At 37.6% G+C, this 15,664-nt stretch overlaps 1 protein-coding gene across 3 annotated transcripts; it reads left to right on the forward strand.

Moving 5' to 3' along the window:
* Positions 1-2,005: 2,005 nt before the first annotated feature.
* LOC122074956 (RGG repeats nuclear RNA binding protein A-like) lies at positions 2,006-8,571 on the forward strand. 3 transcript variants are annotated; one of them, XM_042639951.1, is made up of 7 exons: positions 2,006-2,464; positions 2,541-3,072; positions 3,763-3,880; positions 4,022-4,177; positions 4,281-4,316; positions 4,432-4,494; positions 8,140-8,571. In XM_042639951.1, the coding sequence occupies exons 1-7, from the start codon at positions 2,275-2,277 to the stop codon at positions 8,320-8,322; spliced, it is 1,278 nt and encodes a 425-aa protein (XP_042495885.1). In that variant the 5' UTR covers positions 2,006-2,274; the 3' UTR covers positions 8,323-8,571. The 3 variants fall into 3 exon arrangements, with proteins under 3 accessions (XP_042495885.1, XP_042495886.1, XP_042495887.1); XM_042639952.1 differs by having other exon boundaries at positions 2,006-2,446; XM_042639953.1 differs by lacking the exon at positions 4,281-4,316 and having other exon boundaries at positions 2,007-2,464.
* Positions 8,572-15,664: the final 7,093 nt, after the last annotated feature.

Genomic DNA, 15,664 nt, shown 5'->3' on the forward strand with positions numbered 1-15,664 from the left:
CCACTCACGGTAGTGACCATAAATGGACTTTAGGGCACCCATATAATGACATTGACCATTTACCTCCATTTGACAATAACCTATGACATGAATTAAGAATTAATTTCATAAATGAAATTAATCTAAATCAATTTTCTTTGCCCACTTCAATTTCAATCAATTCTCTTTACCCACATCTCTACTCATGATAATGGCCATGAATGGACTTTAGGACTCCCATAGGGTGTTAGTGACAATTTTTTCCACTACCTTGACCCCAAGGGTCCCACACCATAACAAGACAATCAAAACACATAAAAAAATACCTCATTTTGAAACTTAAATATAATAAAATAGATATAAAATCTAATAATTTGGATTCAGTTTACCATGTAAACATATTCATAAGTATGGAAAAAAATATTGATTTTTGTTTTTTTTTGGACAAAGGTTTCTTTCCATGAGAGGCCCTTGCGCCACAGACACAGGGGTGTGCACCCTTATGTGTGGCATAGGGGCCTCTCACGGACAAAAAATACTAGCCTTTTTTTTTTTTTTTTTTTTTCTTGTTATATTGATTTGGCTTCAGTTCAATTTTTTAAGATCGGATTGATGTCTTATCGGTTTTGGTATAGTTTGATTTGGGTTCGATGTTGCAAAGCCCCAATCCAAAACATGATTCAATAAGCTAAAATTGGTTATGATTCCATTGATTTTGATGGATTTAGTTCACACCAACTCTCGATAACTCTATCAATAAGACTCTTATTTAACCCCACCACACCCCACCCCCACCCCCACCCCACCCCCACCCCCACCCAAAAAAATAAAAATAAAGGATGATGAGGTCACAATATTGTCAAAATTTATAATCATCAAATTAGACTCCAACTGACCTTAGTAGTTAAATGAATTGACACATTTACACCCTCCAAATCTAACGTTTGACAGCATGATTGCACTTAAGCTAGGGGTGTCAATTTTAGGCCTACATAGCAGCCTCAATCGGGACTAACTAATTATTAGCACGACTCAACTCGACATGCTTAAAGCTCTCTTATAGCTTGTTTACTCAGCCTGATACATTAAAAATAAATAAAACCCATTTATAGTTTTAGAGATAAATGTCTCATTAGCTCATTTAATCCAATTATTTGTAATTCAATTAAAGACCAATACCCAATCATGCTAGCCTATGGAGACTGATTACTTTACATGGATGGCACGAACAAGAATTTAATTCATGGTATTGGTACTTGTATCGATTTCTATCAATACTGATATGATATCGATCCAGATATCGGTCCATTTGATTAGTTCTACCCCTTGCTTTTCACAAAAATATATATTTTCTTTTATGGTTTTACCCCCAAATTGATGCTGATAACTAATTCAGATAGTCAAGTATCAATTCAGATGGTCAAGTATCAGTATCAACTAAATCCAAGACCGATCTAATATTGGCAATACAATGGATCTGATAACAATACTTAGAATCAATGGTCACAAAACACGATGAGAGATCCTAGAGTGGAGAAATATAACCAATTTTGACATCCCCATTGGCTTAGCTGGTCTGTGTATAACTTTTTTTTCTTTTGGTCGGTGAGGGAAGTAGGTAAACAGTGAGGAGGCTCAAACTTAAATCCTCCTTGTGGGGCATGGATATTTTACCAATCACAACTCACCGATTGTGTTAGACAAGTTGTTGTATTCAGCTTTTAAGGCAAGTCGTTACGAGCATTGTCACAAAAAAAGAAAAAAAAGTCATTACGTGCATGGTTCTAAGTATACGGGTGATTCATATCGGTTTGGTCAGTGTCCCAATCCCGATACCTGACATATATTGTATCGGTTGAACAGTCAAAAAAAAGAAATTTAAATAAAAACAAAGATGTTTTTGTTTGATAAGGACGACTCAATAGTGATTCATTACGATACCATAACGATTTTTAGGATGACCGATACCCGATCCGATACCGTGGTTACGAGGGTTAAAAACGTAGGCTGTTAGGCCATCGGTCATCTCAATCTCTAAACTGTCATTCTCAGCCGATCTAATACGTATGCAATTTCTTTCTTTCGAGACCCTCAAGGACTCGGTCTCTCAGTGGAGTCGCTCTCGCTCATCAAAGGAGAGTAACACAAAGGTGAAGGCATCTCATTCATCCGCCGAAGATGGAGGGTACCGGCGAATCCAACGACATGGTCATGGCTAGAGTTTGACGAACTAGATTGAATCGTCAGGAATAGAGCTGATACGAACCTAGAAATCTCTCTCTCGGTTGCTCTATAATGGGTCATCAAGGGAACTCATTTGCCCTTTTGTTGGACGAGGAAGGCGACGATGTCACAACTCTTGTCGCCAATGTTGCGGCGAAGGTCGCATCTTCTCCCCCTGTGGAGAAGCAGCAACAGCAACAGCAACCGCAGCTGAAGAACCAGCAGTCTGATTCTGCTTCTTCGGGTAAAGGGACCGAATTCGGTGAGTTAGGTTTAGTTTTTGGATTTTGGTGGTGGCTATTGATTCTTGATGTTTGTTTGTTCGTGATTAATTGTAGTGAGAGCGGAGAGAGGAAGAGGAAGAGGTGGCCGTGGACGTGGGTCAGGAAGGGATGGTGGTGGGCAGTTTGGAAACGGCCGTGCCAATGGTTACCAGCGCAACTATGGGGATTCTAATGGGTTCGCTGCCGATGATACCATGCGAGGACGTGGTAGGGGAAGAGGTGGGCGTGGCCGTGGAAGAGGTGTATTCAATGAGGATCGTGGGTTTGGGAATGAAGGTCAGCAAGGCTTTGGTGGCGGTGAAATTCAAGGTCAGGATGGTGGTGCTGGTGATGGTTGGGAAGAGGCAGGTGGCTCTCAGGGTAGGCCCTTTAGAAACGAAGACAGGGAGTTCAGGAAAGATTACCGTAATGGGGATAGTGAGAGAAGGGGCTACGGTGGTGAGAGGGGGCGATATTATGGTGATCGGGATGGGGGGAGGTATAGTAGGGGCGAAGGACAGAACGGTTCTGAGAAGAAGGAGGAGGAACAGTTCGATTCCAAAGATCAAACTGGAAACAATGGCAATAGCATCAATGATGGTGAAGGGTATGATTGTTATAGCCTTTCACCTCTCTCTGCTAAATTGACTGCCTTTTTTCTCGGTTCTTGATACAAGGTTTATGTTGGCGAAATTTTTGGTGCTTGTTTGTTCTGCGGCGCTACATTATAGAATTAGATTATGGGAAATTAATAGTAGATTGTGAAGTTGTTTCTCTAGAAATATTTTCCTGCATGTCGTAGTTAAGGCCCAAACTGTATCTTACTTTGGTTTCTTATTGGTAACTTGTTTCATGCAACTCTTGATGTTTAGTTTGACCTTCAACTTTCCTGTCATTCAAATGGAATTATGGTTATGCATTGTCTTGATGTTCTGCTAAATATGGTTTTGGTATGGTTTAAACCTCACTCAGTTTCACCATCGCAAACCTCGGCCTTGTTCACACAGCGATTAAAGGCCGGATGGAAGGGGGTGGTCAGCTGGCTGCTTTGTTCACGTGGAATGAATACTTTATATTATTTGTTATTCATGGTTCACTGTGGCTGAGTACCATTAACTTGTTTCTCCTTGGAAAATGGATTCCGCTTACATTCATTTTATCATTTGATACTATTTGTGGACTTTTAATGACTTTCCACCGTTAATACTGCTGATCAGCTTTCCATAAGTGCTTCTGAAAATTGTATCATGTTATTATGTTACAATACTTACGTTGCTCAATGTTGTGTTTGGGTTAGGGGTGCTCCTGAAAACACTGAAGTGCCAAAAGATGTAGAGCCTGAGCAAGGGAAGTCTGAACAAGTGGCTTCTCAAGACATGGCAGACAAAAAGCCTCCAGAGGAAGAAGAGGATAATGTAAGTTTGTTGTCTTTGCGAAAATAGTCAACTCTAATAACTGAACCTCATCCCTACTACAAGGTTCAATCCAATCTAAGTATAACACATACTATCAAAACTTACATAAATTTTTTTTTTTTTATTGTCAATTTCCTACAGAAAATGACCCTTGATGAGTATGAGAAACTATTATCTGAAAAAAGAAAATCTTTGGAAGCATTAAAGACTGAAGAAAGAAAGGTTACTCTTGACAAAGATTTGGAGTTGATGCAACTTGTTGAGAAAAAGAAAGAGGAAACCCTTTTCAGTAAGCTGGTGAGTGAATTAGTTATTAATGTTTCATTCTCTTGTAAACCGTTATAAAACCAGTTGTTTCTGAGCCTTCTTCTTGCTTCCTTCCACCATAACACGAGCTCAGAGAAGGAAGAGATTGGAAGGCCCTCTGGATAATGTGGTAAAAAATCCATAGCAGAGTCCGACCACAATGACCAAATTGATTTATCTTCATTCTATGTTTTTTCATAACCTTTCTATTGTTTTTTCTGTGGGTTATTTATTTGTCGTTACAGAAATCTGAAAAGGAAAAGCTTAAAAAGAAGGATAGCCTTGAGAAGGAAGAGAAAGTTCGCAAGGTATTGCTTGTTCTGGTTTCAATAAGCATGTATTTGATGTCTCTGTTCTCTGTTTTGTTTGTTTGTTTGTGTGTGTGTGTGTGGGGGGGGGGGGTTGGGTGGGTGGGTGTTGTGTAGTTAATTTGGTTTTGCAGCATTTGGTTCCCACCCACTTTCTATTATATAGAACTTATGCCCTGATATTGGGTGGATTATAAGTGACAGCTGTTGATATTTCCTATGTGTTCCTTCTAACCTGTCTGTGTATTCCATGACATTTTCAGTTATAGTTGATGGCACTGGGGATCCCATTTGATTGAATTTTTATTCATGATGGTTGGAAGATTTCAAACCCTAATGTTTGTGTCCCTTGGTCTTAATGCAAACTGAGAACCCCAAGGTTAGAAATCTCGGATGCAGAGGTTCCCAGGTAGACTAATGGATGTGGCAATCAAGTATGGGAAGAATAACAGCAAACTAATTCAATTGATAGGGTAGTTCAGTTGTAATTAACAGATGTAGAGCCAAACAGAATTTCAAATCTAAAAATCAGAGAAAAGAATAGCAGAGATCAGATCTAAGCAAGGCATGAATATGAATAGAAACAGAGTAACATAATATGAAGTAGACTGATAGAACAATCTGTTTTACCACAAAATATGAACCGAAACTGACTAACAATTCTAAAATGGGAGAGAAGTATTCAGTAACTAATATCAATATTTTAGATGTAAGAACAGATTCTCCACATATGAACCAGAATGTGAGGTAGATCAGCTCTGTTCCCGCACTTCAACAGCTAAAGATTACCTTGCTTCGGTACCTGCTAGAGTCCACAGAAAAGGAGGAAAAAGAGTATCACTGTAGGAGAAAACAGAGAAATAAGATAGAAGGGAGAAACAGGGTAATATCCTGCTAGCAATACTGATGTAGATCGAAGCATTAAGAAGATAAGACCAAACATTGTTCATGTTACTGCTTACGTGAACAGTGTCACAGCTATATTTGTCACATATGGGAATGCTTCGAGAAGATTCTGTGGGTCTCAAGGGTTGATTGTGCAGATAAAAATAGTTTACTTCTATTTTTTTGATTACTTCTTATTTTGGTTAGTCGTGGATAGCAAGCTATCGATGGAGACATATAGAAGACTTTCTTTGTCCAAGGATTTTTTCCTCAATTTTTATTTCCTTTTCTAGTTTATTCTCCTTGTACATGGAAGAAGTTTTTTAGACTTTCATTCTTAGTAGCTTCCTTTTCCTATTTGTTTCCTTTTTCATTTTTTTTCTATTTTGTTCTTTCTTGTGAGGCAAGTCTTAAGCCTATATAATGTAATGATCCTTGAGAGATCAAACATGATTTGAAGTAATGAAGAATGTTTGTTTACAAACTTTTTGGCTGTGAGATACAGTTGGGGTGAGATGCCTGGGGAAGAGTGAGAGACCCAAGCCATTCAAGACCTGCAGCAGCCATTGGAGGAGATTTTCTGGGCTGCAGTTGTCTTCCTATATCTTCGAAAGCCCTGCAGCCATTGCAGGCCATCTTTGGAAGGATCAATGAGGATCCCAAAAAGGCCATTCGACCCTGACTGCTTGGCCGACATATGCCTATTATCCTAGCTCTTGAAAAGTTCCCTTTGTCATGACTTAATCAAGAACTTCCAGATCTCAGCAGTCATCTGTCATCAGTTCTGGCCAAGATTTTGGGAGTTCTATAAGCATCCTACAAGCCACCTTTGATCACTGTTTCAGCCCCTCCTGGGCAGTCTTTTGGTAGTTCATGAATTTGTCAATATTTGATCTAATTTCTCAAATTTGAAGGTAAAATTTATTCTGTCCTCCTGATCTGTTACTGGGAGTTGATATCAGCATGTTAAGGCTTGTTACTGTTTGATATTTGGAGCTTAGTTACTGTCTAAGCATTAGGGCGTTTTAGTTACTCGTTTGTTGGTTCTAGGTCCTATTCTGTTCTCGGATGATTGGTCCTAATTCTGGGCTTTAGTTACTGCTGTGGGGATCAGTATTATAGTGATATCAGTACCGATATTTGGAGATGCTTCATCCTATCTGGGGTTGGGTGTTATCGTTCAACCTTACATTAAATACTAGCCCTTGGAATGGGGAGAGAAGAATATTGCAGGAGAAAAGAGGGAGAAAACGAATCATGGGGAGAAAAGTACAGAACTGAAAAAAAAAAAAGGGGGGGGGGGTGTGAGAGAGAGCCCAAACTCAATTTCAAGCAAAATAATCTGATTTCATTCAATATTTCAATAGTGGGAGGGAGTATAAAATCTTTAAAAAAGAAGCTAGAATTCTAATCAATATAAATTCCTAATGGGTAGTATAATAAAATTACTTTTAAAAGAATTAAATACTCCCCAACTTCACTTGCAGACTGAAAGACCAAAAATTACAATGGAACCCCTGCAATCTAAAGAATTAATATTAAGCTCCCACAATTAATTACAAGAAAACCAATCTGGAAAGATAATGTGTGTTTCTACTCCTGATGTGTCTTGGGCCTAAGCTAATGGGGTGGAATTCTCTTGACCTTGAGAAATAAGCACTTATGTTCTATATTAGTAAAGGCATGTTAGTGCAGCCAGCAAGCACCTGGGCAAAGGAAATTTCTTAATGTTGCAGCCAGCCTGTGGCTAATGCATCTGCATGAGGTCTGACCCTTTTTGCAATTTGTGTTTTTGTTTGGATTGGGGGAATCAATGAATGTTCTTTATTTATAATTAAAATATATGAGCTTGAAACAAAGGATGATTAGTATGGAAATGTGAAATGGCTGAATTCTTTGAGACCCCTTTTTTTTTTGGGGGGGGGGTTGTTTTAAGTGATTTTATTTTTTACATGGAATTTAAGGTTAAAAGATTTGGGGGGGGGGGTTGTTTTAAGTGATTTTATTTTTTACATGGATGATTTAAGGTCAAAGATTGTAGAGGAAATGGTCTGAAGGTCTAATATACTAGATTTACAGTGTGTATTGATGGAAATAAATTTTGTTTCCATTATTTCAATGTGAAGAAGGTACTGAATGGTATCTATACCCCCCCACTCCCCCAAAAAAAAAAAAAAAAAAAAAAAAAAAGATACTAAGTTGTACTGGATGCATTTCATATTGTGTTTCTGGTCAGGTATAAGTGATGTCTTGCATGGATGAGAGTAGAGAACGGTACTATGTCAAAACCAGTTTTTGAATGGAATTTATTTTATTTTTATTGAGAAAATAGATGAAAGGAAAAGTTAGCAAATTTAGTGTTGTATTTTTACACTTTCAGTGTAGTGTATATATATATATCTTAAGTTTATGTAATCCCAGGGTTCACTTCAACTTGAATTCTCTCCTCGGCATGGGATACTTTGAAGATTTGTTCGACATAGAAGTCCCCCCTTATTGAGTGTGATTCTATTTTCCTATTATTCAGTCATGGTTCTTTCATCGAAATATTCGCCTATTGAAATTATTACTTAATAAGCTTTTTTAGATGATCTTGTATGTGTTGGTAATTGGAATCATGATTTATAAGAGTGAGCAAACGTTCGGCAGCTTTGATTTTTGTGCTGGTGAGTTGGAATGATACTTGTATCACTGATAGCGCAAGGAGGGAAATGTAAGCTTGCCAATTTGAGAAATTACATTTTCTTTATTGTTGTGCAGTCATTGAACATAACTGAGTTCCTGGCTGACAAATATGGGGGTACACCTGGTCGTTGCCGTGTACGGGGTCGTGGACGTGGTGCATTTAGAGGAGGACGCCAAGGTAGTGAGGCTGCTTCTGCACCTCGCATTGAGGATCATGGTCAGTTCCCTGTTTTGGGGGGTGCTGCCGTCAAGGCATGAGTTTTTGCTAGGGTGATTAGAGTTTTCCCTTATTTTTTGGTCTCTTTTTCATATTGATCTCTGACTAAGATGGATGTGGATTTAGGTTGGTAAGATTTAGGAAACACAATTAATATTATTTTGTTATAATGAAATTCTGTCAGGTGTTTTTACAATATTTTTTTTGGTACACCTTATGTTTCCCTCCATGGATTTTGAGCTTCCAGTTGCTCGGCTCTGTTTGTTTCAATATTAAATTATTTTCTTTTATATTTATCTAACATTTGACATGCTTTTGGTCGAACATGACTAAATAGCACATTACAAGGAGGAAACAATCCAGCCATATGATTGGGTAGAATTCTCCATGGGTGCCTACAGTACCTATGATCATGATACAATGATTGTTTTGGGGAAAAAATTTACCACCTTATGTAGTGTATTTCAATAAATCATTATCTTCCTTGTTAGGCTGCGTTTGGCAGTCATTCAATTCCAGAAATGAAGTTTCATATCAAAAACAAAATTTTCAATTTGTGTCAAAATGTAGTTTTAAAACAAAAAAAGGGTGCGTGGTGATTGGTGAACCTGTTTTCCTAGTTTTTTTTTGGAATGAAACTGAAATGACAAAACTTGTTTCATCATTTTTTGTTTTTATTGTTTTTTTCCTCTACCTTTCGGTCCAAAAAAATCGAAAAACACTAAGTTGATACTAAACGTTTTATTCCTTTTTTTTTTTTTTTTCCCATAGAACGGAAAAAAGTTAAATATTTTTTTTTGAATGACTATCAAACGCAGCATTAGTTATCAGACAAATTTGTGTTGGTTTTCAAAAAATTCCTTAGGCTGCGTTTGGTTGCAAGGGAAATGGGAAAGGGAAGGGGAGTGAAGGATTTTTTTTTTTTTTTTTTTTGCTTTTGATTCGTTTGGTTGTAACAGAAATGAAGTGAAATTAATTTACCAGAGTTGTTTGGTTGGATGTAAAATTTTTAAAAAGTAGTAATCCAACCAAACTTACTAAATTGTAACTAGTTACACCCGTTTCATGTTTTGGGATAGCATTCCTCCTCCCAAAAATTATACTTCAAAACCAGATGTTGAACATCTTAACTGTGCCCATTGGTTAGTACAATTCATATGAGAAATACCTGAGTAATTGGAGTCATAATATGTCATTGTCTAGGAAACCCAAGGCATTGGAGAGGGACAGGATGCAAGGCGACACCAACAAGGTGCCTTGGTGACCAAGGTGACTGGATGGCTGGATGCATAGGCCACACCTAGGTGACACCTTGACAACTATGATTGGATAGATTATGCAAGGCTAGGTATCAAGTAGGCAACTATCAACCCAAACCCACAATAGGATCTCCCAACACTAATATCATTACATTATGTCATCAGTTTCCAGAAACAGTACACAATAGTAACACTTAAACAGTAGGTTAACAACAGGAGGTTTAAACCTTTTAAACCCTCAACAAGGCCTAACAGTATCTTGGGATGATGATTGTGTTGAATGGACATGGAAAAGTCACAACTTCTAGAATTAGTGACAAACCACCTTGGATGGGAATGATTTTCCTGTAGAGGGTAGTGTTTGTAGATGGTAATAACTCCTGAAAATCTCAGCCCATTCCGATGGCTGAATTAGGAGATACAAGGGATCCTCAAAATTAGAAAGCAGAATTTAAAATTAGTAACTCACAGCCTGTAACAATTTCCAACCATTAGATTAAGCTAATTCCACCTACGAAGGAAGGGCCTGGGTAGGGTGTCTTGCTGTCAAAATATAGGCTGCATCTGATGGCCCTGATCTGGGGTTCCTAAGTCTTGAAATCTGCTGCAGGAAAACACCAGAACAGAGGAGCCACAAGGTAGAGGATGCACTATCAAAGGTCAGCTTCTGATGGAAAATCAATAGAACAGTCCTCTTGTAATCAAACAGGAACAATAAAGGAGCATCATAGTGTCTCAATACCCTTTGTTTGATGGCTATTGCAGGTTCAACAAAAATGAACCTATATGCTCAGCTATCATGGAGTAATCTCCGATTGTCACTCTCTCAGATCTCTTTCTTCCCTCCTAAACCTAATAGAACCAGAGAGATTTTGCTTCTTCTACTCGGCCATGGAAATTGAGTTGCGAGCAAAGCAGGGTGAGAGCCGCGAGAGGGTGAGAGAAAGAGATCGTGAGAGTAGGGTTTTTATTTTTCTTCCTATTTTGGTCGGGAAATGAAGAGGGAAATTTTAATGTTTAAGTGGATTTTTTTTTTGACATGGTAAATATATTTCCCCTGCAATCAAACATCTAAATTTATTTTCCCTGGGAAATAATTTCACTTTACGTCAAAAATTTGCATTCCCCTTACAACCAAACACAGCCTATGTGATATAATAATATCCAAATTTTCCTCTCCTGCATAGAACTTTGATTGGAAGGTACTTAGGACATTTCGTCTAATAAGAAGAAATATTTAGCCATCAAATACTTACAATTTACAACCACGTCTAATTGTCTATCTAAGTTTCCTTTCACACTTATGGTGGTATATTTCAAATAAAATAAGGAGAAAAGTTACCCAACATTTAGTAGTTGCCGCCACACATAGCTGGTGCAAAAAGAGCGGTTATTCTCTACAGCGAGTGTGGTCGTGCGGTGAGCATCGGATGGTCGAGAGCATCTAGGCATGCATCCCAAGAATGTCTCGGCCATTCGATGTTCACCATGCAGCCGCACTCGCTGCAGAGGATGTTTTCACATGCGAAAAGACTACGATACCCAGGCTTAAAGATGCTTGTGTGCCCCCCGTATTAGTCGTGAACCCTACCTTATTAGGTAGCGTTCTATTGAAACAAGCTTTTCTACAAGGACCACATATATCTAACGTTTTGCATATGATGTCATGATTCATAACATTGAATATAAGGGATCGAGGTCTAATAGTAACAATAAGGAAGAAAGAATGATACCTCCTAGCGTGTACCTATGCCAAGACACTGCGGGTGTGAAAAGACTACTTTTCCCTACGCTGAAGATGTTCCCACACCCTCTCCTATTAACTATTCCTGCTAGTGTGTACCTGTGCAGAAGGTAGTGTTCTCTTGTAAAGAGAACCATAAAAGGCAATTGTTTTGAGCATGAAAAAAAGGGGTTATTATTGATGAAGAAATCTTTCAGAAATTTTTTTTTTTTGGGTAAATAATTAAAAAAGCAACTGGGGAAAGAGAGAATATTCACAAAGAGAGAGAGAGAAGGAAACTGTTTTTTGGGTAGAAACAAATAAGGAAACTAATATTTAATTGTAAGAATTTTAAGATTTTTCGATGTAAATATAGAATGATATTATCAGATAAAAGATATTTCACAAAGAACGAAAAGAATTTCAAAAGAAAAGGAAAGAGTGAGAGAGAGAGAAGGAAACTAAGGCTCCGTTTGGTATCGTTTCTGTTCTAGAAACTCCGTTTCGTGTCAGAAACGGAAATTTCAGTTTCTGTGTCAAAACGCCGTTTTTAAACGATTAGGCTGTTTGGTGAATCTGTTTCTAGAACAGTTTCAGAACCAAGAAACGACATTTCTGCCGTTTGGTAATGCTTGTTTCAGAAACGGTTTTTTTTTTCTTCTTTTCTTCTAAGTCAATAATTACAAAAATAACATTAAAATACTATAAGCATATAAATTTTTTTGGGACAATAAAATATTACACACCAATGAAAAAAAACATGGTTTCCAAAGGATGAATAAAATACAGTATTAACAATGCCTTGTGCAAGTTAACTATTACATAATTCCCCAAATTTTCACTTTTTTTTCAAGTCTAAAGACTTGAATGTATGGAGGATGTCTTTCATCTTATTTGTTTGGTCCTATAATCCTTTAAGTGTCCCTTCCAGATATCCTTTCATGTACTCATTTGAAACGGAAAGTGGTCTGGATGATGTTGATGTTGAGCTTGAGCTTTCTGAACATAATGTATGTTGTATGGTAGAGATATGTGTTTCATCTTTCAACCATACAAACATACCACATCCACGGTTATCAGCCTATATCAAATAATAGATGTGATTAGGGTCATTGAAATTTAACATCGAATTAAACAAAAATCATAAATTATCGATAGGTATAGGTCAATAGTAGAAATAAATTACCCCAGTTGAACTTGGGCAACATAGAAAATACTGTCCCTTGTTTGGACCTTTCATCGCAGTTCGTACTTTGCATTGACCTTTACCACATCTACATAGATGTAGTTGGTCCACCCACATGAAAAAATTACATGAATCTTCACACTTGAAAAATTCTCTTCCAATATTTTTACCCCGACTTGGTTGTATATTTACCACAACTCTTCCCACAAATTTCACAAGTTGCTATCATGAGTGGGGGCATAGAAGAAGTCATCTGTAACAGAAATTTATTTATCAAAAAAGTTAATATAGCATCCAAATATATGACATTCATAATAATATATCAACTTGTACCACATATATAAATGTACCATAAAACAAGTACTACGTGGGTTGAAACATCAATTTAGGTTTTCAGTTTTGGCAAAATAGTTATCGGTTTTAGTTTTCAACTAGTTCTGGCATCCTTTGCTGTCTAGCCATTGCATTTGTAATTCTTAGCCTAGTGGCATTCATCTCTTTTGCCCGATTTCGTTGACGTGATTGTATTGTAGAATGATCAACGAAATCTTCATGTGGTGGATTTAAGTCATCTTCTGCAATTTTTAAATCATCGCTCATCCCCACGAATTATGCGTCAGTAATATGCTCTTCTCGAATATGCCAGTACGATTGATGCCTGAGTTTCCACTGGGAACTGATGCATTAGCCTTAAAATTTTAAATTTGTTCTTCAATACCCCAAATGTGCGTTCAATAACATTCCGAAGTGATGAATGTCTATAATTGAACAACTCTTTCGCTGTTCTTGGGGATCTTCTACGCCCTTTATAGTCCGGTAGATGGTATCTCTCACCCCGAAATGGTGTCAAAAATCCAGATTGGCTAGCATACCCAGAGTCGACAACATAATACTTTCCTACAGACAAAAATTAATATATATTATTACGTATACACTCAAATGAAAAATCTAATATATTAGTATAAATTTAATACCTGGAGGTGGATGAGGAAAACTCAATCGAGGATCACTTCTTTCCTGTTCAAGTACTCGACAATCGTTTGCACTACCTTCCTATCCCGCATACACATATGTGAATCGCATGTCAAATGAACATGCACACATCACATTTTGAGTTGTGATCCCCTTTCGATTCCTATATCGAATTTGATCCTCTCTTGGAACTACCGCATGGATGTGTGTACCATCTATGGCGCCAATACAATGCTGACATATATTGATAATTAAATGACCAGTACATATAAGAATATAAACATTCATGTATTTAATTACAGACATGTATCATATTAACATATTTACCTTGAAAAAAGGGTAGTATTTCGGGTTCTGTGCAATCTCTATCGGTATCATATTGACATCTGACGATCTGATTTTCTCCTTAGCCAGGCGTTGCATTGCAATTAAGACAACATTGAATGTCCGACTAACTGTTTCTCCTGAGTGGTTGAAATGATTTTGGGTGTCCCTATTACTTGAACCCTTCCCAACAATCCATAGGAACATTCCAAGCTGTTCATCCACTCGGATGTTGGTCATATCTTTCAACCACCCCCTATGTCTAACATAGTCACATAGGTTAAGGAAAACATGACGTTCCATCCTAAACTCTTCATAGCATCTATTGCCATGCCCATTCAATACCTCATGCATCATGACAGCACCTGGAAATACACTATCCCGACATGGTTCTCGAATATATACAGCCTCACTCAGTAATTCCATTCCCATGTCAATGATCATATCTTCTTCATCACTAGAAGTTTCACATAATGCCTTTGACATAACTGCAATAAATAAACAATTACTACACAATTGGAAACAAATATCTGTTAAACATAACAAACTGACACATTGTCTCAACCCAAACCACATGTTCAACATTACACACATCAATAATAGGAAAAAAACACAAAAGAAATAAAAGCCAAGTCATGCAATGTATCTCCAAAAGTAAAATTACACATCACCCAAAAGTAGAGTCCCGAATCCAAAATTATCAAAAGTAGCATTCAAACACAACATCAACTACTCCAACGCATCTAAAAGCCAAGTCCTCTTCGCAGGCTCTGCACAGACAAACAACTCCCTCCAACTAGGATCAGTACACATACGATTGATGGCCTTCAAATATATCTCCTTTGATATATCCGGTATGGAGGATATCACCGCCTCACATGCACTCACACTGAAATCTTGAGGACAAGATGCACCTACTCCACCATGAACAGGAGATGTAACAGAAGTACTGGATGCTTTATCAATTTTAATAGATAAATACTTCCCATAAAAATCCTTCACGTGGCTATCTCTCTTATTGGTGCTCTTTTTTCTTCGTTCCGTAGGTGTCCTATCAAGACTTCGTTTTGTGGTGGTCTGAGTTGGAGTATGAGTATCCTCATGAAAGGGGTTAGACATGCTTATATGCACTGGGGTACTGGGGGAGTGAGAGACTTGCTCAATATCAACTGTATTAATAGCTTCGATGCCATTCAAATCTTGAGCACTATCAACCCCTAAGTTACCTCTAGCATATGCATCCCCAAATACCATGCTCAACTCTAGCCAATTGTTTAGTCCATACTTCTTGTACTTCAACCAACCTGGATTTGCCTGCATAAGCAGTAATTGTATCACTTAGATGTACTACTCATTGTAATCTAATTTTTAAATAATTGAACTAGCTACTGAAATCTATTGTACCTGTATTGCCCTATCCCATACACCCTCATCATCAACTGTGACTGCTTTTGTCATTGAGTTCCACCCAAATCCAGTTGTGTCAAGCAGTCTCTTGAATTGTTGATACTCGTGTTTCAACTTGTTCATCTTATTGTGTAACTGTTCTCTCCCAACTGGACGATTTAAAGCCTGTTGAAATTGCTTTGTAATGTTCTCCCATCCAGTTTTGTTAAATGAATTACCGGATTTATGACCATTTATTATAACTTCTTTCATTGCTTCAATGAAAATAGTGGTCTCAAATTCTGACCACTTAATGGTAGGGATGCTACTTCCAGACATAATAGCTATACATTATAAGTTAGTGTAAAAGTTAGCATACTGGGATACTCATAAAGACCTTTGAGGCTACCAAAATTTATGGTAAAACATAACAACCAAACACAAAATGAAATCTAGACCAAGTGTATCCAATGCATAATAGTCATGACCAAACAGAAAAATAAAGCAGAAAAATAATACTTTCAACCCAAAGG

This window comes from Macadamia integrifolia, chromosome 3 (assembly GCF_013358625.1).
Source record: "Macadamia integrifolia cultivar HAES 741 chromosome 3, SCU_Mint_v3, whole genome shotgun sequence".
Lineage (NCBI taxonomy): Eukaryota > Viridiplantae > Streptophyta > Magnoliopsida > Proteales > Proteaceae > Macadamia > Macadamia integrifolia.

What these genes read in the sequence shown, in the direction of transcription:
- LOC122074956 (XM_042639951.1), top strand. Translation starts at nt 2,275, where the DNA reads ATGGGTCATCAAGGGAACTCATTTGCCCTTTTGTTGGACGAGGAAGGC. An exon ending in AAACCCTTTTCAGTAAGCTG is followed by an intron (nt 4,178 to 4,280) that starts GTGAGTGAATTA and finishes ACACGAGCTCAG; the next exon opens with AGAAGGAAGAGATTGGAAGG. An exon ending in AGGAAGAGAAAGTTCGCAAG is followed by an intron (nt 4,495 to 8,139) that starts GTATTGCTTGTT and finishes ATTGTTGTGCAG; the next exon opens with TCATTGAACATAACTGAGTT.